The following is a 24424-nucleotide window of genomic DNA, read 5'->3' as shown; positions in this document are numbered from 1 at the left end:
CAGACACAAAATTTGTATCAAAATAATATTCAGCTGAACAGACTTAACACTTTTGGGTGACTAATCAGTTCTCGTCTTCTTGAAATTCAAAAGAGAAGAAACAATAACAGTTCGTGTTTTCTTTTTTGTTGTGGGTCTTTTTTTTCTTCTTTTTCATTATGATATTATGAACATAGAAATACGTTACTAAAACAATGACATTATCACACTGTAGCTTATAACCCAGCCAACCACACAAAGCCAAATCAAGACAGAAAACAATGTCACTGTTGGTACTGATGCTCAGAACCCCCTCCCCAAAAGGCTAGGTTTAATCATGCCCATGCACACACACACCAAGGGCACGTGCCTGTACACACACTTACCAGAAGCAGCAAAATCAGCAGCGGCAGCATCACAAGGGCTGTGAAGGTCATGGACACAGGGGCTGGAGGTCGTTTCTCTGGTTCACGGAACATGTGCTGCACACCCGTACGCACAATCACACCCCTCCCCCCTTTCTCAATTTCATCTTTTCACATCACACATCTGGTAACAATATCCCTCACTTAAGAAGAACCACTCTTGTCCACAACACATAGTAACTGGCATCTATTTGCACGTCTCCAGGTCTTAGACCACCTGTAAATGACAGATTGCCAACATGTGGCCGTGGGTGGGGCCCCCCCTGCATACCCGATACCTTGAGCTATGCTGGCGGGAGCTCACGCTCCTGCTAGAGCCACCCACACCTGACAGGTTAACCCTCTTACCCCCAGCACTAATCACCCATGAAATCCCATGCCAAGGGGAATACCTCTTGTAATTTTCTATAGTGGGTAATTATAAACATTGATTAAAAATATAATCACATTCTTTTGTTGCACATATTTATTTTTCCTGCATTCTACACATAATAAAGTTGCAAAAGAATTTTTGTTTCCCGGCTCATGTTGCTTTATATTAACACACACAAAAAAATAAGTGTCAAATTTGATGGTCAACTTAAATTTTTTTTAATTACAGTATGATTTTCTTAGGAATAAATTTGTCTGGTCTGCAGTGTCTTCTAACACATCTTCTTTTTATTCTTTTTCTTATTCAACAATGAACATGCTGATTTTTTTGTTCTTTTTATTTTGAGGGATGATGTGTTTTCCTATGATGGTGTGGAGAAAAACACCAGCAAACAAATAAAAACAAACAACAAACCTACCTCATATGTAATTTCTCCATAATGAAAAGACAAAAATATAATCCATTGAACTAGCAAAGTCAGGAAGATCGTGCAGAACACCAATAAGTATCAGTGCAATCAACAACTGACAGTATCGATTCTGACGGTCTGGCGATCGATTAACAATTCCGATGGTCTGGTAATCGATTCACAATTTCAGAGGTCCAGCGATCGATTCACGATTTTAGAGGTCCGGCGGTCATATCACAATTTTGAAAGTTTGGTGGTCGATTCACACTCAAGTACCAACTACACTCTCAACATTGGTGAAACTCAGTGAGTGGATGTCTAGGTCACACAACTTTACAAAATTCTCATGCAGAAATCATCTTCAGAATAGTCGTTTGGATTAAGCTATGACTCTCGACAGTCATCAAACTCATCTTGCAACTTTGAAACTTCAAAACTTTGGCAAAACTGAACCATATCAGTAATATATTCCATTGAACTAGCACAATCAGGAAGATTGTGCAGAATAAATATCAGTGAAATCAAGACTGACTCACGGACATTATCGATTGCGGAGGTCCGGTGTCTGATTCATGATTTCAGAGGTCTGGTGATCGATTTAGATTCAAGTACCAACTTCACTCTCATTGTCGGCAAAACTCAGTCAGTCGATATCAAGGTCACTCACTGCGATCAATTTTTACAAGATTCTCACATAAAAATCATAAAAACTGTTCAAAGCCATCTTCAGAATCTTTGTGCAGATTATGCTAAAGCTTTCGGCAATCATCAAACATGCAACTTTAAAAATTCACAACTTTTGTCAAAATTCAAGCAGTAGGATTCTGAAGTGTAGGATTCTGAAGTGCTAAATACCCAGCAGGAAGTGCCGAAAACGAGGCTGTGAATCTCGCGAGAGTCTCGTTTGTGTAAACAACAATGGCTGTGCCCATAGAAAGCATGTGTCTAGCTAGCTGTACTGGGCACGTTCAGGTGTTACAATGCAAGCTGCTATGGGCAAAAACGTGGAATATGAGTCAAGTGTAGACGTTGGACAAAGCATGATCCACAGTTCCACCAGGTTGGGGGCTGGGCACGGGCTAACAACCCAGTCCCATAAAAAAAAGCAAACATCTTTGTTGCAGAAACAGCAATAGGAGAAACTCTGTTGCTGCCCTTCATGCCAGAGGACAAAATGGGCTGAAAATAACTAAGTATTTTCATGTCACATCGCATAAAGATCAGTTCACAGTCAATGCGTCATGTTTTGCACCTGCTCAAAGGAGTGCAAGTAACTTGACTGTTCACACATGTAGAGATACACATATTTCAGTGTGGAGCACAAAGCATGGAAACTTGTGAAAACTTAGCCAAATGTGGTCGCTCTACAATTAATACTAACCCCACAGCACTATGTGGAACCATTATTTTATTTGAAAGAAAAAAAACAACATAACGAAACAAAACAAAATGAAAAAACAACAAACAAACAAAAAACAAACAGAACACCCCCCCCAAAAAAAAACAAAAAAACAAAACAAAACAAAAAGTATGAAATTTTTCAAATAATGGGGAGAGTTTCTTTCTCAAGAACACATAAAAACCAGATGGTTAATGCCAGACCTAACTTTGAATTTGTTTCAGCATGACAAATCTGGTCTGGAAATGTATTCCAAGTAACTGCATCGAGGTATGAAAAGGCATGCTGTCCCTGAAATCTATATATATATATATATTTTTAATGTCAGTTTTAAAATTTTAAAAATTTCTTTCTCTGTTTTATTTTTATCTTAATTTTTTTTCTTGTTCCGATGTGGGACACAGAAGACGAGAGTCACCTTGATCTCAGGTTTCTTGCTGTACTGGTTCTGTCCATCACCCTTGGGCGCTCCTCCCTCTGGGAAGGTCAGCTCTGCATCCGCCTGCACACAACACCAAGCTTTGGTTATTATCATCATCATTATTACTGACATTATTATCACAATATTAGGCCCTCCAACCCCCAGCCAGACTTGTCAGTCACATTTTGGACTAAGCGTCAGTAGCAAATGCCTTTTGTCAGTAGCAAAACAATATATTTTTCTGTAAAAGACACAAACGTGTATACACTACAACATACACTACCATAAAACACAAGTAACAATTAAGTACTGATAATATATGCTACCAATATGACAAAACCTCAATGACATCAGATATATACCATAATGGGAAGGTAACCAGTTGCACATACCTTCATTTTCTCCCCTTCTCAGGGGTAGTAGTTTGCACAGGACAGGGAATCCAGTGGGTCAGGGCACAGTATGTGTAATTAAAACTTACATGGCACACACACACTGTGTACACACAAATGGCAATTCAACTTCATATGCTGGTCACTGCCATTCAGTCTGCCATTTGAAATTTTTATATCCACTTTGTAGATGGTGCATCTGGCATGATGCTAATGTAAATCAAGTGGTACACTGATATTTTTCTTGACAGTCATCTTGATATTTCAGACATGCGTTCTGTGGATTCTTCAACACAAAGAGCTCCCCACCACTGGTCTTACATTTTGACAATGCAACAATGATTAACCCTCTTGTGCATGCACCTATTTGCACTTACTTTTATCTGAAAACATACCGTAAGGGAGATAACTCCTTAATTTTAACACGGTCATGTTATTTAAAATTCATTTTAAATTAGAGGAAAGGAAACTGTTCATTAAAAAAAAAAATTTTTTTTACACTGCATGAATACTGATCTTGCTATATGACAAGTTTAAAGTAGCTCCCTTAAACCATTTTCTTGTAAAAAAAAAAAAAAAAAAAAAAAAAAAGATTCTTCACTTAACGTTTTTGTTTTGTGCTGGTTATTTTTGTAGACTTGCTTTTCTCTCCATCACATTTTCACATAAAACAACACAGAATATGAATGGCAGTGTCTTGTATTGATGCACTAATGTCTATGCCAAATATCTACAGGAAAGACAAGATATTCAGCAGATTACATGCAGCTAAAATCAAATTTTAAAAATGGGGGTGGGGGAGGCGGGTAGGGAGAAAACCGATGAATGAAACAATTCAAGTTTCATCTCATTATCAAAATAAAACAAGACAAAAGAAAAAGAAAAAAAAAACTTGTGGTTCACTGGAGGAGCTGTGCATGGAACTGCGCAAAGCAAAGGCCTTTGCACAGGTGGACTTTGCACAACACACAGTCATATACAGTTTGTACACCTCTTCCACTGGGGGCACATCTACCTTCCTTCTGGCAGTGGACACAAATTTTTTTTCTGCCTATCATTCGGTTCACTGCATGCTCTGCTGGATCTAAAATGGCTCTTCCAGTGAAAGACATGGGCTGCTGAACTTGTCGCTTGGTAACCACGTTCCCCTTCACCAAACCGTCAATAAGGCCAAGACGAAAATACAGTGGGTCATGGAACTTGCTGCTCCTTGGTTTTGGCTGTGTGCTGTTCTGGAAAATGATGAAGGCATTCAGAAATGCTGCTTCCAAGAAAAACCAGAAGAGATACCTCCATCATTTTCTACACTGCCTTCCCAGACTGTAATATCCCTGCATCTGGTCAAACAAGTCGACGCCACCCATGTTATGGTTGTACGTCAGGATTGGCTGTGGGATGGCTTTCTCAATCCTGGGTCCTGCAGCACACACACACACACACACAAGCAAACAATCCTTTTGAGTATATGTGTATGCACACATGCATGTGTGTGTGTATGTGTGAATATGTTATTGCTAAACTGACTTGAAATAAAGTGTGATCTGAAAAGAAATGAATGATGTGATCTGAAAAGAAATGAATGTTGTATGCACTGCAAAAATAAACTGCATAGACCTACCTCTTCCTGACTGGCGCATGGCAGTTCCGATCTCAGGCTGAATTCCTGTAGACAGTACAGTGACAGTGCACTTGTCCTGCCACGCAGTTGCAACCAGAGGCCCATCCTGTCGCATCCGCACTTCACCTGGCTGCATCCTCTGGCACTTCTTTGTTTTTTGGGTGAAGACCAGGTCCTTGGGCCAGCCCTTGCGGTTCACCCTGCAGGTCCCACAGGAGTAGGTCCTCTTCTGCAGCAACTCCTTCAGAAGTGTTGGGGAGGTGAAAAAATTGTCGAAAAAAAACAACAAAAAAACTGGTGATTTTTTTCCCAGGTAATTTTTTCTGACTGTCGTCACAACATGATGACCAAGCCCCCCTGTGGAAGGAATAGAAATAATAAATAACTGAGTCAGTACACATAGGCGCTTGTGCACTGACACTACACATCACACACACAAATTTCACATACACAAGCAATCACACACACACACACACAAGCAATTACACATAAACACACACACACACACAAAGCAATTACACACACACACAATTAAAAAAAGAGGGAACTTGCCTTTGGCAGTGTGGCCAGTCTTGCCAGTGTAGACATCAAAGTCAAGGAGGTAGCCATTCCTTGGGTCACAGCAGCACCAAACCTTGATTCCCCATGGTGTTGGCTTCTGACGTACGTACTGCTTGAAGTGGAGTCTCCCATTGAACTTCACCATTGCCTCATCAATGCTGATTTCTCTGCCTGGCTTGTAGTGTTCAGAGAATGTTTTTTTCACAATATCCAGCAGTGGGCGAATTTTGAAGAGGGGGTCATACCCTGGTTGACCATGAGGAATAAATTTTGTGTGGTCATTCAGATGAAAATATTGTCCAATTTTTGCGTGGCGATTTTCACTCATCAACGTTGAAATTGATGACATGTGCACTCTATCGTCTGTGGACCAGTACATTCGCTGCCTGAGAAGTCTGTGGATCCCCATCATGACGGCAATTGCGATGTAAAGTCGTATTTCACTTGCGTTCGTAGGGCGCCATTTGGTGTCAACTTTCCCTTTCACTTCCTGGATTTGTTCCGCATATAGGTTCGTTTCATCCGCCAAAGTCTGGAAGAACGACTCTGGCACCGGAAGATAAAAATAGTCCAGTGGTTGTGCATCAACTGGAAGCATGTGTTTTGGCCCCACATCTTCACAAAATTCGTAAACATCGATGTTTTGGAAAGCATCAAACCACGTTCCTTTAGGTCGTTCATGGAAATCTTCTTCTTCTTCTTCACTTTCGGACATTTCGTTCATCATCTCAATGATTTCGTCCCAGTCCATATCCGGGTCACTCTCGGCATCAGTTGGTTGCACTTTTTTAAAGTCTTTTGAAGTATATCCTTTGAAATCCGAATCTTCTTCATCACTGTTTCCCATAACAGAACGCCAGAAATCGAGGCCAGCCATTTTTGGGACGCCGTTTCACTTGAAAACTTTAAAAAATTATATTTTCTGAACCAATGCACGGATCGACACGAGGTTTTTTTCCAGCCGGAAGCGGAAGCTGTATAAAAAACAGAAATCACGTTCTCGTGAGATGTCAGTTCTCGTGGTAAACATGGCAGCCCTCAAAAATCGCAATGTGAATACCGGGTGTCAGCGGGCGCCGGATGTAAAGGCGCCATGATGTAAAAGAGGGTTAAAAATCCCCCCCCCCACCCCCAACCTGAACATGGCACTTTCTACATGAATTTGACAGCCTAGCTAAATGCACTCAACCACAGCAAATTCCGCTCAAAACAAAGCAGTTGGCAGGTCTGTTATTTTCATTATGGCTGAAAACAGCTGAGCCCAGAAATCAGTTTCTGCACTGCCCACACCTCACAGTTTTATACAGACTGCACACAAAACAAAACTGGGAGTGCTGTCTCACCAGTGTCCAGGAGAAGGGGTTCTCGATGATGGCGTCTCCCACGATCAGTTCCACGCTGTACTTGCCTGACTGGTATCCAAACTCCTTGGCACTGGCTCCAACATCCTGAAAAACAACAACAAAAAACACACACATCATACAGACAGGCAAGACACAAGTACAGGCACTAGAGCTCACGCAACAGATGACAACCTTGACTTTCGTACATTTGTCAGAATTTTTGTAGTTAGCGATAATGAAGAACTTTGTATTCTGAAAATGAGGAATTTTGTTTTATGTCCCATCACATATATCGGTGACTGAAGACATTTTGTTAAAGTATTTATGAATATATTCGAGTATTATCGGTTAGAAGGGGTGGGAGATGTGAATGAATGGAGGGTTGGGGGAAACTGGGCAAATGAGGGTGAAATCTGAAAAAAAAGAAAAAAAAAAGAAGAAAAGAATCTAAATACAATTACAGGAAATTACTTAAAGGACTTCACAAAAGAGAAGTTGCTAAACTGACAAGCGGAACAACTGATAATGAATGCAAAAAGTCAAAAACATCAACGTTCTCAGTCACTTGTGAAGACACACTTTCGTGAACATAAGGCTTCATCAAGCTACAGTCAAAAATTATATGCTTGTTTGTCAGGTTACTAAAGCATATGCACTTGACATTAGAACAATACTTGGTCCGTAATGAATTTGATAATAGTCTAAGAGCTAAACTCAGAATTGGTCTGCGAATCGGACCAAAGTATGAGAGAGTCAACTGACGAGGTTTTAGACTTGAATTCAAGCACCTATAAAAGTTTCTTTCTAGTATATTGCTTATTTCCTTGTATGACAATGGGCAATATACTTTTAAACTATCTCTATGCTTCTTTGCTCCCCTTTTTGCTGCCCTGTCTGCTTGGTCGTTATAAAGGAATCCAGTGTGGGATGGTATCCAACAAAAATCAATATTTGTACCCTTCACAAATAGGGGGTGCAATAAATACCTAATTTCAAACAATAAATCTTCTCTTTGATTATTGTCAAAAAGGAGCAAACTTTTTAAAACAGATTGAGAATCAACACAAAATAGGATATTACTGTGATTGGTATATCAACAAGATGATTTAAAGCCATAAGGATGGCCACCAATTCAGCTGTAAAAATTGAATGTCCCTTACCTAAATAATATGATTTTTCTGTTTTTAGGTCAGGAATGACAAAAGCAGATCCTGCACTGCTATCATCCAGGACCGAGCCATCAGTGTAAACTTTTAAATGATAATCAAAATTTTCTTCTAATTCAATTCTGACAGATGCTGCTATTGTATGTGGAGATTCTCCTTTTGTTGTGCCAGAAGCACTTATGTTGACGTTTGCTTTTGTTAACTCCCAGGGAGGGACAGGTGGCACCAGAACACGAGGTGCCATATCATGGAAATCAATGTCTGAAGAATTTAAAATATCTGACACATATGTACGAATGGCGTGCGTGCGTGCGTGCGTGCGTGGGTGTGTGAGTGTGTGTGTGTGTGTGTGTGTGTGTGTGTGTGTGTGTGTGTGTGTGTGTGTTCAGGGGAGAAGGAAAGAGAGAGAGAGACAGACAGCAAGCGAGCATGAGTGTGCACACGCGTGTGTATGTGTGGTTTCAATTCAACTGTGTGTATAAACAAGAGAGAGACAGAGAGGGAGGCAGACAGAAAGAGAGTTGTATTTGTGTATGTGTATGCACTGCTTTCAAATTCAATAGATCCCTCTGTGTGTGTGTGTGTGTGTGTGTGTGTGTGTGTGTGTGTGTGTTCAATACAACTCTGCGTGTATATGCAAGAAAGAGAGAGAGAAACAGAAAGAGGGAGAGTGGGACAAAGAGACAGAGAGAGAAGGTGGGAGGAAAAAGTGCAAGTTTGTATGTGTGCATTGCTTTAAATACAATTCTCTCTGTGTGTGTGTGTGTGTGTGTGTGTGTGTGTGTGTGTGTGTGTGTGTGTGTGGATGTGTGTGTGTATTCAATCTCCGAGTGTGTGTGCTTGAAAGAGTGTGTGTGTGAGTGTGCACGCATATGTGCGTATTATTAAGCTCTGTGTGACTGTGTGAGTGCTCATAATATTATGTGTGCACATGTGCAAGTGTGAAGGAGAGAGAGATAAAATAAGAAACAGAGTATGTGTATATGTGAATGCAGTCATGTTTTTTGTTGTTTTTTCAAAGTGTGTGTGTATGCGCGCGCGCACTCGCATTCAATTCTGCTGTGTCTGTGCGTGCGTGTGTGATTTCGGTAATCTAGCCGGATATAGGTCTCAAATCTAAATACACTGACTCTTGCCATGAACTGTCTGTACTACAGAAGGTCGGCTGTGTCAGAAAAGGCACTGATGTCAATAAGTTGTTACAAAGTTTCTGTTTCAATTGCAACACTGAATGTTACTTGTGCATACAGTGGCAAACGTTGGCAGCTTCTGCTGAATGAACAGAGGGTCAAGCAGATGTACCCATGGCCCTTGTGGCTTGACAGGGATGGAGATCGCGCGCACTGATGTATCTGTGCGTGCGCGCAAATTTGTGTGTGTGCGCGCTCAAATGTCTGTGCCACGTGTGATCGACGGCAGGTGTGTGCATGTGCGTGCGTGCGTGCTTTTCACAGTGCATTAGGAAACTTTCGGACTTCGATTTTGGTACTCTGACAAGTCACTGGACCGCCTCTCAACGGGTCAACAAATGATGCTTTCGAAAGAGCGTTCTGTTTTCATTTTTGACAGATAATCGGTAAACGATATAGAATGGCCCATCAGCTTTTTCTTTCTTTTTTCTTCTAGAAAACGGACGCTCCGTTTTTAATGCAAATGTGAAAACAGATTTCCGTGCCTAGACTGAAGAGTTGCACTCATACAATCTGACACCAATCGCAGTTGGCCTTGCCAGCAGTGTCCATTTTGTGAATGACGTCGCCTACCTGTAAAGTTTTTTTTTAATATTTTTTTTTTTATTCTTCACTTCTGTTTTCATGATCTCATCTTGCCAGATCCAGTTCCACTTATTATTCACTCCTTTATTGATCTCTACTGCAAAAATCCTCTAATCCTTTGAGAGTTTCCTCATTTTGTCAATAACTGAAGACGATCGACAAAATCAGGCATCTTTGCAAGTCGTGAAGCCCGCGAGCGAGTTTCTTAATTCCGACCGATTACGGATAAGCTGAATGCTAACAGAGGAGCAACGGAACACTTATTCTCAATTGGTTCGCTTATCCAAACATGGGGTGTTTTAGCAAACGCTGTGGGTCTATCTTGTCGATCGGTCGGACAATGTTCGTGCAACCTTTGTGGGTCGGAACCCCCCCCGCCCCCCCCCCTCCGATTTTCTCAACGGATTTACGCGAATCTCAAAAATGGCCTTTGGAGCCAATTTTCGGTCGGAAATCCGACTATAGTCGGAAAAATCTCATGCCTGAAGGTGTGGCACTGGGAAGCAGAGTGGTGCATAATTGCTGCAGCAAGTTAGCAATGAGTTGCTGGTTGTTTGGTTGAGCAGCTTGCTGAGACGCCATTAGTGGATGGGAAACAGCAGCAACCGGCAGTGTGGCAGATGGAGTCATCACCGCATGGCTTGGTGGGACTGTGCACGCACCCGCACTGTAGGCGAGGAGCAGTGCCGGTGCAAGGGAAATAACTGTGGTCACCGGCGAAGATGCCGAAGCAGGGGTTGCCTCCCTTGGATCGGGCACTCCGGACAAGGGGGAGGGTACACGCGTATGGGCGAGCATGTCCCCTAGTGGTCCACCTTCCTCCCTACGTATGGGGAGGGCATCCCTACGTATGGGGAGGGCATCCCTACGCGCCTCGGTCGCCACTGGATCCAAGACCGTCAAGGCATGCTGCGTGGGGGGTTGCGTGATCCGATGTCACAGCTGCCACCACGGACGCATTGCACACAGGGCCCAGTCTAGTGTGTGGATCCAAAGCCAGCATATGGTGTTGTTTCCCCAAAGGGATTGTGGCACATTCCACTGGTGCAACTGTGGGTATGGGTAAAGAGATAGAGGAGGTTGACTCATGCACTGCCGACTGACAGGGCCGAGAAAACGTGGATCGTGTCGATAAAAATGGCACTAAAGACAGCACTGACCTGAGTGTGGGGCAACAAACCTCTAGAAGTCACCGGAGAAGGTGTAGGAGGTGGTGGAGGTCTGGAGTTGACAGGAGGGAGCGAAGGAAGTGGAGGAGGCAGCAGGTTGGCGTTGTTGAGAGGGCCAGGAGTAGAGGGCCCAGAGTGTCAGTGAATCGATTGTGATCGGGCCTTAATTTTAGCCCAATCGAGCTATATAAGTATGTGACCTGGTTGAAGACATAATTTGACAAAAAACAAGAATGCCAGAGAATCGACAGACAGAAAATATGAAAAAACAGCCATATGAAGAGCACAGGAACAGAAGTCAAGATGGCTGCTGGAAAAAGAGGGCGCTAGTCAGGGACACACAGGGGAGGTAACCTACTTAGAGAGGTTATTGGCCGTAGCTACTTTCGTTTTCTCCGCACAGGCGGGTAGTAGTTTGCACATGACAGAAATGTCAGACCCCTGCTGGAGTCTGCACTAGTGGGTCAGAGTTAAGTATGTGTAATTAAAGGCATTTTTTCTATCTCGTTATTTTTAATGGGCATGGGCGTGTGTGTGTGTGTATGTGTGTGTGTATGTGTGTGTGTGTGTGGGTGCGTGTGCGTATGCATGTTCTATGAAATGCATTTTGTTTTAATCTAAGCCTTATTCATAGCTTTTATAATCTGATTCGTCTCTTAAGTGTGCTTTTTCATTCATATCAACACACTGTATGTTTTCCATTGTCAGATAGCGGTTGAAGTGTTTTTTAAGGTATGTTTATAGTCAACTGGATGGTGTAAGGCGCTTTGAGCAGCACTGGTGCTGGGTATCGCGCCATAGAAAAACTATTATTATTATTATTGTAACAGGCTGTCATCACATAATTTTAAAATTTTATTTAATCAGGAATCCGTACCTTCATCCCATGTTCTTACGAACTGCCTAAATAGTTGTGCAAGTTAATGTACATGACGCTTACCCCTTTGTCAATTGTTCTTACCAACTGCCTAAACAGTCGTGCAAGTTAATGTATATGCAGGCATGAGATTGGGACATTGTGATTGAGTCTGAAAGGTGGGGGTCTGGGGACCGCAGAAGGCCCCCAGTGGGGGTCCATGGGGCAATGCCCCTGGTGGAGGTCTGGGGGCGAAGCCCCCTGAAGCTAAAGGTTTTTCTCAGTTTCAAACCATAAAGTCTGCACTTGCGGGCCACCAATGCTGCTGAGGAATTCCAACCCACGGCAGACAAAAAATCAGTCCAATTCTTCCTAAACTGAAGTGTTTTTGCTTTCAAACCGGTAAAAGTCAGCCTTGGGGACATGATTTTCAAAATCTTGTCTCGTGTGTGTGTGTGTGTGTGTGTGTGTGTGTGTGTGTGTGTGTGTGTGTGTGTGTTTTCAATGCAACTCTCTGTATGCGAGAATGAGAGACAGACAGATAGACTAAGAGATTGAGAATGGGGGTTGGGTGGGACATGGGAGGAAAGAGTTAAAGTTTGTGTGTGTGCATGTATGTGAACTACTTTAAATGCAACCCTGTGTGTGTTTAACTCTTTGTGTGAGTGAGTGAGTGAGTGAGTGAGTGAGTGAGTGTGTGTGTGTGTGTGTTTGTGTGTGTGTGAAAAAGAGGCTGGGGAAATTGTCCAGGAGAGTTTCCTCTGAAAATTGGCCCGGGTCCAGGGTGGCAAAGCCCATGGCTGAAAACAAAATTTGTGATTTTTAAGAGGTTTGGGGGGCCTCTCTTGTGTGTGTGTGTGTGTGTGTGTGTGTGTGTGTGGTGTTTTCAAGGAAAATGTTCTTAGCACACAAGTTTGCACTGTACCAATAACTGACCATCTGGTCTCTTCAGCCGTAGTCTCTGTTCCACTGACAGACATGGTGTTGTATGAGGAAAGAACGGGGGAAGTGGAATGACTGGAGGGACGAAGGAGTGGGTCTGTTACTGGTTATATCACTTACAGCAATCCAGGATTCTCAGCTAGAATAGTGGTCAGTGTCTTGGCTCAATGCCAAAGTTGCCACAGTCATTGACAGTGGTTTTACCCCCCCCTCACCCCCCCACTTCTCTCACCACTGGTCGCAGACTCAAGAGAGAGGGTAGGGGTACCTCAGCAAATCATGAAAGTGAAGTCTGCAGGAGGGGGGCAAGGTTGGAGAGTGACTTTCCCCCCCTCTGAAATCAACTGCTCTTCCGCTGAAAATAGTGGATCGCTGCGAGTTCCCCAGAATGGACTGTGTTTGTGTGTGTGTTCAACTAAACTGTGAAGGGGAGAGAGAGAGAGAGAGAGAGAGAGAGAGAGAGAGACAGAAAGTGAGCATGAGTGCGCACACGCATGTGTGTTATGTGTGGTTTCAATTCAATTGTGTGTAAACGAGAGAGAGAGAGAGAGAGGGGAGAAGGTGGGAGGAAAGAATGCAAGTTGTATTTTTGCATAGATCTGTGTGTGTGTGTGTGTGTGTGTGCGCGTGCGTGCGTGCGTGTGTGTGTGTGTTCAATACAACTGTGTGTGTTCATTCAAGAAAGAGAGAGAGGGAGAGACAGAAAGAGGGAGAGAGGGGCAGACAAAGAGACCGACAGGTCAGGGGGAAGGTGGGAGGAAAAAGTGCAAGTTTGTATGAGTGCATATATGTGCATTGCTTTGAATACAATTCTGTGTGTGTGTGTGCACGTTTGTGTGTGTGTGCGAGAGTGTGTGTGAGTGTGCGCACATGTGCATATTATTAAGCTCTGTGTGAGCGCTTACATGTGTGCACATGTGCAAAAGTGTGAAGGAGAGAGAGATAAAATAAAAAAACAGAGTATGTGTATATGAGTGCATTCATGTGATTTTTTTTCAGAGAGAGAGAGAGAGAGAGAGAGAGAGAGAGAGAGAGAGAGAGAGAGAGAGAGAGAGAGTGTGTGTGTGTGTGTGTGTGTGTGTGCGCGTGCGTGCATGTGCGTGCGCATTCAATTCAGCTGTGTCTGTGCGTGCGTGTGTAACTTTGGTAATCTGGCTGTAGGTCTCAAATCTAAATAAAATGACTTGCCACTGATGAACTGTCTGTACCATAGCCTCGACTGTGTCAGAAAAAGCACTGACGTCAATTGCTGCAAAGTTTCTGTTTCAATCACAACAATGTTACTTGTGCATAAAGTGGCAAAGGTTTGCAGCTTTTGCTGAATGAACAGAGGGTCAAGCAGATGTACCCACAGCCCTTGTGGCTTGACAGGGATGGAGATTGCACGCACCGGTGTTTATGTGTATTTGTGTGTGTGCGCAAGTTCGTGTGTGTGCGTGTGTGTGTGTGTGTGTGTGTGTGTGCGCGCGCGCGCGTGCGTGCTTGCATGTCTGTGCATGTGTGATGGATCACATGTGTGTGTATGTGCGCACGTGAGTGCACCGTGCTTTTCACAGTGATATCAATGCGTGCCATGTAGGGATCGTCATCAGCATTTTGACAACTTAAATCGACTGTTAGGAAACTTTCTGACTTCGATTTTGGTGCTCTGGCAAGTCACTGGATCGCCTCTCAAGGTGTCAACAAACGACGCTTTCGAAAAAGCATTCTGTTTTCATTTTTGACAGACTGATCATCCAGTCGGTAAACGATATAGAACTGACGGCCCATCAGCTTTTCTTTTTCTTTTCTTCCAGAAAATGGATGCTCCGTTTTTAATGTAATTCTGAAAACAGATTTCCGTGCCTTGACTGAAGAGTTGCGCCCATACAATCTGACACCAATCACACTTGACCTTGCCCGTGGCGTCAATCTTGTGAAAGGTGTCGCCTACCCATGAAGTTATTTTTTTGTTCTTCACTTCTGTTTTCACGATCTCATCTTGCCAGGCCCAGTTCCACTTATTTTTCACTCCTTCATTGATCTCTGCTGCAAAAATCTTCTTATCCTTTGTGAGTTTTCTCATTTTATCAATGACTGAAGAAAATCGATGAAATCAGGTACCTTTGCAAGTCGTGAAGCCCGCGAGCGAAAGTTTTATAATTCTGACCGAATATGGATAAGCTGAATGATGAAAGAGAAGCAACGGAAAACTTATTCTTCATTGGTTCGCTTACCCAACCATGAGGCATTTTAGCAAACGCTGTAGGTCTGTCTTGTCAATCGGTCGGACAATGTTCGCGTGCAACATTCATCTGTCCAAACCCCCCCCCCCCCCCTGTCAATGTATATTCATTCTGAACTGTCACAGATTGAAAGATTTCATAATGCACTCATGCTCACAGGAATTTGCACACATATGCACTACATACACTCAAGCGATGTACATTGTAAAACATGTGAAAACCCATGGCAGCAAAAGCGACAGTGTGAATCAATGTGAGGAGCCCAACTCACCAAGTCAAACTTGTTGGTGAGGGTGCCATCAGCTTCACTGACAAAGATGATTTCCTGCTTGGACTTCAGGTTGGTCAGTCGCACAAACGTCTGCAACCACAAGGTCAGAAATTACATACAAAACATACACAGCCACCAACAATGCCAACAAAATAAAAGGAGACAAAGGGAAACAATTTCAAATGTGTTTTGTACTTCTGGCAGTAGACTACAGCAAAGTGAGAGCTGTATGATCAATGGTTTCTCCACTGCAATGGGAAGTCATTTACAGCTTTCTCTCTTGTAAAGGACTATGACTCTCAAACTTGGGAGGTAAGATCGCACTGGCTCTTGGTGCTGCAGCTTTGAGGCTAGCTGGTCTTTGGGGGCTATCCCAACACTGACTGTCCTCAAGCTGTCTTGGACAAGAGAGTGGGTATATAACTTGGGCAAGACACTACTATAATCCCAGATAGTTGGGACAGCAGTTGCCTCTTCTGCTGTTCTGACGGTCATAGACACAACTGACTGTCATACATACATACCTGATGAGCGGCCATGAGCTGTCCTGTCAGACGGTCCTTCAGCTGGAACCGCATCAGGATCTTCTGGTGGTAGTCTGCCTCCAGGGTGTTCTGGGCCTTGTTAGGGTGCACCAGTCTGCAACAAGGACAACACTGCTTTAAAAACATTGTCTGGCAGAATACATTAACACAGGGGTGACTGTATAATGGGTGAGAGAGAGTGCACACAAAAAAGAGTGTATGCATCTGAGTATCAGATGGATGGGTGCATGAAACTGAGGTAGGGGTGTGTGTGTGTGTGTGTGTGTGTGTGTGTGTGTGTGTGTGTACTGGTGTGTGAAATGTGTGTACAGCATGTGGTGTGCTGTGGCATGAGCATGCCTGCATCCATGTGATGTGTGCGCGCACGAATTCACATATGCATGCACAAACTCATTCATAAACCCCCTAACCCCCCAAATCCCTCTCCCGCTGCAATCACCAAGTCAGTCAATGAACATTTCTAGAACATACAAAGAATATGACAGACAACAGACAAGCGAGCACTAAAAAGAAGCGATGAATAGTACAAAAGAGAGAGAGAGAGCAAAATGAGGCAGCGGTACCGACTTGGTGGTGCGTGCTGCCACAGTCTGGTCCTTGTCAGCCACACCTATCTCCACATTCTCCACTGACACCTTGGTAGTCACCTTCACCTCCACCTGCGCACATCACCACCATCATAACCATCATCACCACCCCAGTAAATCTGGCACTCTTACACAAACCTTCACAAGTCATCACTAACATCACCACCACCCAAGTAAGCCTGATAAATAACCTGCTAAACTACTAATAAGATTAGCAAGAGACAGGAAATGTGCACTTACAACAGCAATTTTTCTGCTTTTTTCTCTCTGCGAGTCTCTTTCTCCCCCACCTTTACTCTTTCCCTGATCTTGTTTCTCCTCTCCACCATATCTCTCATTCCTATCATTGTTTATTCATGGCTTCTTTTCTTATATAGTGTACACAAAATTTGTGTTTATGTTTTGTGTATGTTTGGAATGTTGATAATGTTGCTGTTGTGGACATTTTGGTTGTCTTTTTTTTTTTAACCCCCCTTTTTTTTCATCTTCAAATTTCTTTGCCTATAGGGCCGGATGTAAACAAAGATATTGGTCAAGCCACAGGATAGAAGATAGACGTCTCTTGTTCACAGCCTCTACCAAGAGGAAGGAAAGGCCCAAGTAAACACAGAGCTCTGTTCCATTGACCAGTGAAGAGCACAGAAGACTACAGTGACAGAGTCAATCCCCTTACCTCAGCCCCAGTGATTCCGATCAGACGACTATCTGCCTTCTTGGGGGCCACACTGACTGTCAGGCGGTAGAATCCTCGTGCTGGCTTGGCCTCCATGAAGTTCAGCTCATACTGAGACCTGAAACCAGCCACACACACACACACACACATGAATGGAGCTGCCAGGACCAGGAACATCTCCTTGATGAAGAGGGTGGGGGTGGGGGGGTAGAGACTGAAGAAGAGAACAGACCTCTGTCTGTCTTTCCCAACTTAATCAGGGACAAAAGCAGTAGTAAAGCATCAAGTCCTAAATCAATATCTAGAATTATCAGCCAAAAATTGAGAAAATGGTCTTGAGATAAACCACTAGATCAAATGTGTGAATTTTCAACCTAGAGTATTTCTGTTCTTTTGATGGTGTCACCAGTGTCACACTGTACATAAAATTATGTAATTCACACTATGGCAATGAAGGGATCAAGTCTCTCTCGTAAGTATGCTGCCAAGACATCAGCTTTTTTTTTTTTTTAAAGTGCTTGGTGTGTCCAATACCCTTTCTCAATTACAAACAACTCTGCAGCCCAACAACAACACATCTGATTGCAGTATGCCTATAAAACTATGAACATAACTTCTTATAAAACAAATGTGTAGCTTAAAATGACACTAACAAAGCGAACCTAATCTTAACCCTTTCACCGCCAGCGAGTTTGGAGTGCAACACTCCCTGGCGCCAGCTGACTTTCAAGAAATAGCAAGAAATTACACCTACCGATTTCAAATTACTATAACTTTTTGTTTTTGAACCAAATGACTTTTTTTTTTTAAGTAAGAGGAATGACAGAATTTTTGTGTTTGGGAGCAATAAATGATGTTGGTACAAGTGAAATATTTTCATTTTTGTGTTAATTATATATATATTTTTTTCAATACAAATTTTGCACTTCAACACATTACAGACATAAACAAAGACAGGTACAACACAAACATCACTGCAATGCTGTTGAAAACAAAGCAAACTCACCAACTGAAGTCTTCAGTACAACTATATTTCCCATGTAATGGTGTAATCCAGAATATAATCCGTGGGAAACACACAAAATAAACTTGCGTTTTTTTGTTGTTTTTTTTAAATGATGATTTCTGTCACTTCTCTTTAAGTAGTCAAAACAAGTCAAAAATTTTATAATAAAAAAAGAAAAAAAGAAAAAAGAAAAAAAAAAGAAAAAAGAAAAAAAAAAAGATTTGTGATACATTTTATAAAAGAATCAAAGACTACTTTGAAAAATAGACAAAACACAAAAAGAATGAAATCTCTAACTTTCTTAGTTTCTGAGATACGGCCTTTTTAAGATATGTCCTGATGAACTTGGTAAATTCAGATTTTCCTCAAGTTCAGTGATACCTGAATAGCATAATCATTACCACAGCAGCTCCATCTTATTACTTTTCAAGAGTACATAACATAACATGTAAAACAAGTAAAAAGAAAAAACAAATCCATTACACAGAAAGTTTCTATCTTACAGAGCCTCAAATTTGACAAAAATGCCAATTTCATATGTCCAAAATACCCTGATAAGGCATTTTTGGAGGACAGCCACACAAAAACTATACATTGGAAACAGCTGAAATCTATGATAGTGATTTTGCTTATTTTTTTCTCAGACATGAGATTGGGAAATTGTGATGGAGTCTGAAAGGTGGGGGCCTGGGGGCTGCAGAAGGTCCCCAGTGGGGGTCCAGGGAGCAATGCCCCTGAAGCTGAAGGTTTTTCTGAATTTCAAACCATAAAATCTGCACTTGCGGGCCACCAATGCTGCTGAGGTATTCCAACCCACAGAAGACAAAAAAATCAGTCCAATTCTTCCTAAACTGAAGTGTTTTTGCTTCCAAACCTGCGCGTGCATTCAATTCAGCTCTGCGTCTGCGCGTGCGTGTGTAACTTCGGTAATCTGGCCGGATATAGGTCTCAAATCTAAATACACTGACTCTTGCCATTAACTGTTTGTACTACAGAAGGTCAGCTGTGTCAGAAAAGGCACTGACCTCAATAAGTTGCTGCAAAGTTTCTGTTTCAATCCAACACTGAATATTACTTGTGCATACAGTGGCAAATGTTGGCAGCTTCTGCTGAATGAACAGAGGGTCAAGCAGATGTACCCATGGCCCTTGTGGCTTGACAGGGATGGAGATCGCACACACTGATGTATCTGTGCGTGCGTGCAAGTTTGTGTGTGTGTGTGTGTGTGCGTGTGTGCGCACGCGCGCTCACATGTCTGTGCCACGTGTGTGTGTGTGTGTGTGTGTGTGTGTGCGCGTGTGTGATCGACGGCATGTGTGTGCATGTCCGTGCGTGCGTGCTTTTCACAGTGCGTTAGGAAACTTTCAGACTGCTCTGACAAGTCACTGGATCGCCTCTCAATGGGTCAACAAACGATGCTTTCGAAAGAGCATTCCGTTTTCATTTTTGGCCGATCATCGGTAAACAATATAGAACAGCCCATCGGCTTTTTCTTTCTTTCTTTTTCTAGAAAACTGACGCTCCGTTTTTAATGCAAATGTGAAAACAGATTTCCGTGCCTAGACTGAAGAGTTGCACCCATACAATCTGACACCAATCGCACTTGGCCTTGTCCGCGGTGTCAATTTTGTGAATGACGTTGCCTACCCGTGAAGTTATTTTTTTATTCTTCACTTCTGTTTTCACGATCTCATCTTGCCAGACTCAGTTCCACTTATTATTCACTCCTTTATTGATCTCTGCTGCAAAAATCCTCTAATCCTTAGTGAGTTTTCTCATTTTGTCAACGACTGAAGACACACACTCCTGACTGCCCGTGTAAGACAGGCCCACAAACCCCGGAGCACATCCTGCAGTCCTGCCCCCTGTATCAAGATGCACGGACACAGCAGTGGCCCTATGGAGCCACACTGGCAGAAAAACTCTGGGGCACCAAAGAAGACCTCATCAAGACCACCACCTTCATTTCCAGCATAGGACTGCAAGTCTGAGACCATGATCACTGGGAACGCAGAAGAAGAAGAAGGAAAGAGAAAAGATTGAAGTTGCGGATGAAACTATAATAAATTCACTCGAAAACTTGCAGATGTACTGTAAAGATGGCATCCATCAATAGAAGGGGATTCCCCTAGTCACATGCACAAAATAAGAAATTTTCTTATATTTGTCTGCAATTGCTAGGGGATGAAGAGCCCAAAAATTTGAGTGGCACATAGCCTGAGAAACAGACGAAGGAAAATAGAGGTCAGTAGCTGATAAGAGCTGCTGCATAAAGCCCTCAGGTCGGCACATCGCTAGTGGTCAGTAAAGGGGGCTGGAGTGACTTGCTGTGCAAGTGCAAGGGAAGTAACTGCGTTGCCTACTGCCCAAGTTTCAAAAGCGGACTTGTCTCCTTTGGCGCCGCAAAAATCGGCGAAGTGAAGGAGGCCTCTTTAGCACATATCCCCTTTATTATGATTTCCGCACTGTAGAGGGAGGAATGTAATGTCGCGTGTGGGAGTCCGTGGTTCAATGCCACCATAACCGACATGGGTGAAGTGGGCCGCAAGGGAGGTAATAATGTTCCTTGGTGTCGTGGTCAATGCTGAGAGAAGGTGCAATTTTGTGTTGCATGTCCCCCTAGCTGACCATCTTCCTCCCAAAGTAGAGGGAGGGCTTCCCTGTCCAAATCGGTCGCCACTGGACGCGTGACGGTTGAGGGCATGCCACATAATGGAGCCGCAATCTGTGGCCGCGGACATCATGTAACATAGTATGAGATACTGATTGTCAGTTGGGGCTTGTGTCTGAGCCACCACTGGTTGGGTAACAGCAGAGTCCAGTGGTGTGGTAGAGGGAACTGCCACCGCCAAGGTTGGAGGGACCATGCATGCACCTGCAGTGTGGGCGAGGGCAATGCTGGTGGAAGGGAGGTAACTGCAGCGCTCGCTGGCAGGGGTGCCGAAGTGGGGGTCGCCTCCCTTGAATTTGAAAATCGGAGTGAGGGTGAGGGTGCACGCGTGTGCATGTCCCCTAGTGGGTCACCTTCCTCCCTACCTAGAGGGAGGGCTTCCCTACCCGAAACGGTCCGGGTGTGGACTCGAGACGGTTGGGGCATGCTGCGTGAGTGGCGCGCGATCTGTGGCCACGGCCTTGCTCACGGACGTATGGGATATATATATAGCGGACTGAGTGTGCAAAGTGGAGGACGTCAAGTCTGTGTTGGATTCCCTGAGAAGGAGCACACTCATTCCTTGAAATTGTGGGCATGGGCCGAGAAAACGCGGAGCGCATTGAGACCGATCGCGGATCGATTGATTGAAAAGAAACACCACCACTGACCTGAATATGATGAAAGAAACCCTGAGAAGCCGCGGGAGGAGGCGTAGGAGGTGGTGGGGGTATAGAGTCGACCGGAGCGGAGGCAGTGGAGGGTTAGCGTTGTAGACGAAACCCGAGGTTTAGGTGTCAGATCGTATCATGTCGATATGAAGGCCCTTAGGCCTGCAAGGCCTATTGCCAGCTGAAAATGGGGGGAAGTGAGAGCCCCCATAAGTGTATTGAGAGATTTTTATAATATAATAGTGCGCAAGGCTTATTAATGACGCAAGGCTTAATTTCTGCCCCCAAATACTGTACCTGTACCTGTATCTACCCGAGGTAGAGGGCTTTTACGATTGAGACTGCGCCATAATTTTAGCTCGATTGGCCAAACGAGCTAAGTAAGTTTGTGACCTGATACAAGTCTTCGTCAGATAAAAACATGAGTGCCAAAGAATCGACCGACAGACAGAAATACAAAAAAACTTAGCCGTATGAAGAGCACAGGATCAGGAGTCAAAATGGCTGCCGGAAAAAGAGGGCACTAGTCAGGGATGCACAGGGGAGGTAACCTACTTCGGGAGGATATCGGCCGCAGCTACTTTCGTTTTCTCCACATAGGCGGGTAGTAGTTTGCACAAGACAGGAATCAGACCCCTGCTGGGGTCTGCACTAGTGGGTCACAGTTAAGTATGTGTAATTAAAATGGCCTTTCAAACCTCCCCAAAATAAGAATGGTAGGTTTGTGAATGACCTACCCTGATTGGGTTGCCTTTTAGCGACATTGGCGGCCTCCCTAGCGGGTGCCAAAAGGCAACATCAGCAGCCAAAGTGTTAACTACCTCTGTCAACATTTGGGAGACAAATCTTACAGTGAAAAGGGGTGGGGGTGGGGGTACCATGTCACACTACTCTATGCAAAAGTGAGGACTGATCTAGATACTTACTTATCAGCAGAGGAGGGGGTGAACTGTTTCTTGCTGAGGACGATGGCCTCATCCCCCAGGTGGCGAGCACTGTCAGCAGTGACTGTCAGCTGGCCCAGGTCTCCACCCAACAGGTTGGTCACACGGACCTGTCACAGCACAACCCCACCATCAGCAATGTTCAAGTCTGTCATCAGCCAATGCTCAGCTATCAAACTCATGTATGTCAGTGAAATGTTCTGTGCTCTGGAGTTATGCTATCCTCAAGGACAGCTTGCTTCCTCAGTTTAGTGCCCCTTATACACCTGTACACATTTATCTATCACAGTGGATTTTTGTGTAGTCAGCTCTTGCTGTTTAATGTTTTGTTACACTCGCAGCATTCTGTCTGCAAGTATCAATCTTGTTACATGCTGTGAATGGAACTACAGTTGTTTTTTATATTAATTTTTTGAAAAACAGTTTTAGTTGATGGTGGAGAGGGATGCTGTGGAGGGGGGGACTGAGAGGTATGAAGTTCCAACCTCAGCGAGTGTTTCATACCAAAAAACAACAACCCGGGTTTCTGAGAATCAACTGCTTCACTCCCCTTGTTTCAGCACTCTTTCAATACTCCAAACCATCTAAAATGTACTTCGCAATGGTTCTCTCTCTCTTTAAAGTGTTGTGGTGTTTATGTTTAAAAAATGGTGTTTGTGTGTGTGCAAGCGTGCATGCTTACATGTGTATGTGTGTGTGTGTGTGTGTCTGTGTGTGTTAGTGCACAATGAAGCAGTGACATGCACAACAAGATTCACCACCACAAATTACCTTAACCACAGGCTCTGACTGTGACACAGCAACGGAGCTTCCCAGTGACACAGCAATGGGGATGTGGAACTGTCAACAGACCAAACATCACCAGTCTGAAAATTGTTTCAACTTTGACAACGCCCTAGATCCAATTCACAACCAACACCAGTATATCCAGCAAAACAATATACATCTTTACTGAAGTTCTACCACTGTCATTAATAAACAGTTATGGATGTAAGTATGCTTGATCTCAACAGAATACAGCATGATACATTTTTTTAACGGCTGTACCAATGCAAAGTGAACGTTAGGTTTCCAGCGATCAGGTTACCATATGACAACACAGAGAGCACTTATCTGTGCTTTCAGTTATCGTTTCTTCAGCATCATGTCACATGGAATCCTTGGCACATGGTATTACCCTACCTGCTTCAATTAAGATTCACATTACTTCTATATGATTTTCATAATACATCATCAATAATACTTTCATACCAATAAGAAAAAATGACCATGAAGTTATTAATCTCAATGCATATAGGAAAACAGCAAAATTCAAATGCAGACTTAGAAAATGAAATAAGCTCCCTCTTCATGAATGGAAATAAATGAACGTTTTTACCAAGAGAAAAAAACAAACCCAAAAAGCACTTCCACCTAGAAAATTTGCACAATGAACAAACAAGTTCCCTGTTCTTTGTTCATCATCATCCAAGCAACAATGCTTTCCATAATGTTCAAACCAATTTTCTAGCTTTCTCTAAATGTTGCTAACAGGTATGCACAATCACAGTACATATCAATGAAACATCACTCCCACGGCATGACTTTACACACACACATGTACAGTGGTTTCCAGTGATCAGGTTGACATGTGACAACACAGAGAGCACTTCTTTCTGCCTTCAGTTATCGTTTCTTCAACATCATGTCACATGGAATCCATTACACATAGTATTATTCTGTTACTAATTCTTATACACAATATTTCCAAATACATGTAAAACATTTTCACATCAACATAAAGAATGGCTAAGCAGATGGTTAATTTTCTCAATGCATGGAGGCCAACAGTTAAATATAAATGAAGACTTTAATTATGTACTTTTTTTTATATGAATGGAATCAAAATCACACTTTCACTGAGAGAATTAGGAAAATACCACTTCTCAGAAAATGTATACAATATACAAATAAGTTGCCTGCCCTTTGTTCATCATGCCCTTTGTTCATCATCATTCCAAGCCACAGTATCTTTCATATTGTTC

General features: G+C 43.2%; 1 protein-coding gene across 1 annotated transcript in view; it reads right to left on the bottom strand.

Moving 5' to 3' along the window:
- Nucleotides 1-24424, bottom strand: part of LOC143291192 (dolichyl-diphosphooligosaccharide--protein glycosyltransferase subunit 2-like) — a 48905-nt gene that overhangs the window by 12340 nt on the left and 12141 nt on the right. The window contains exons 9-17 of the mRNA XM_076600921.1: nt 23172-23240; nt 22383-22510; nt 17130-17247; nt 16437-16528; nt 15849-15963; nt 15325-15414; nt 6921-7025; nt 3004-3087; nt 366-461 (exon numbers count right to left, since the gene is read on the bottom strand). Coding sequence (XP_076457036.1) covers nt 366-461; nt 3004-3087; nt 6921-7025; nt 15325-15414; nt 15849-15963; nt 16437-16528; nt 17130-17247; nt 22383-22510; nt 23172-23240 — 897 coding nt within the window. The remainder of the gene's footprint in view (nt 1-365; nt 462-3003; nt 3088-6920; nt 7026-15324; nt 15415-15848; nt 15964-16436; nt 16529-17129; nt 17248-22382; nt 22511-23171; nt 23241-24424) is intronic.

This window comes from Babylonia areolata, chromosome 16 (genome assembly GCF_041734735.1).
Source record: "Babylonia areolata isolate BAREFJ2019XMU chromosome 16, ASM4173473v1, whole genome shotgun sequence".
Taxonomy (NCBI): Eukaryota; Metazoa; Mollusca; class Gastropoda; order Neogastropoda; family Buccinidae; genus Babylonia; species Babylonia areolata.
This window is presented reverse-complemented; position numbering and strand designations above follow the sequence as displayed.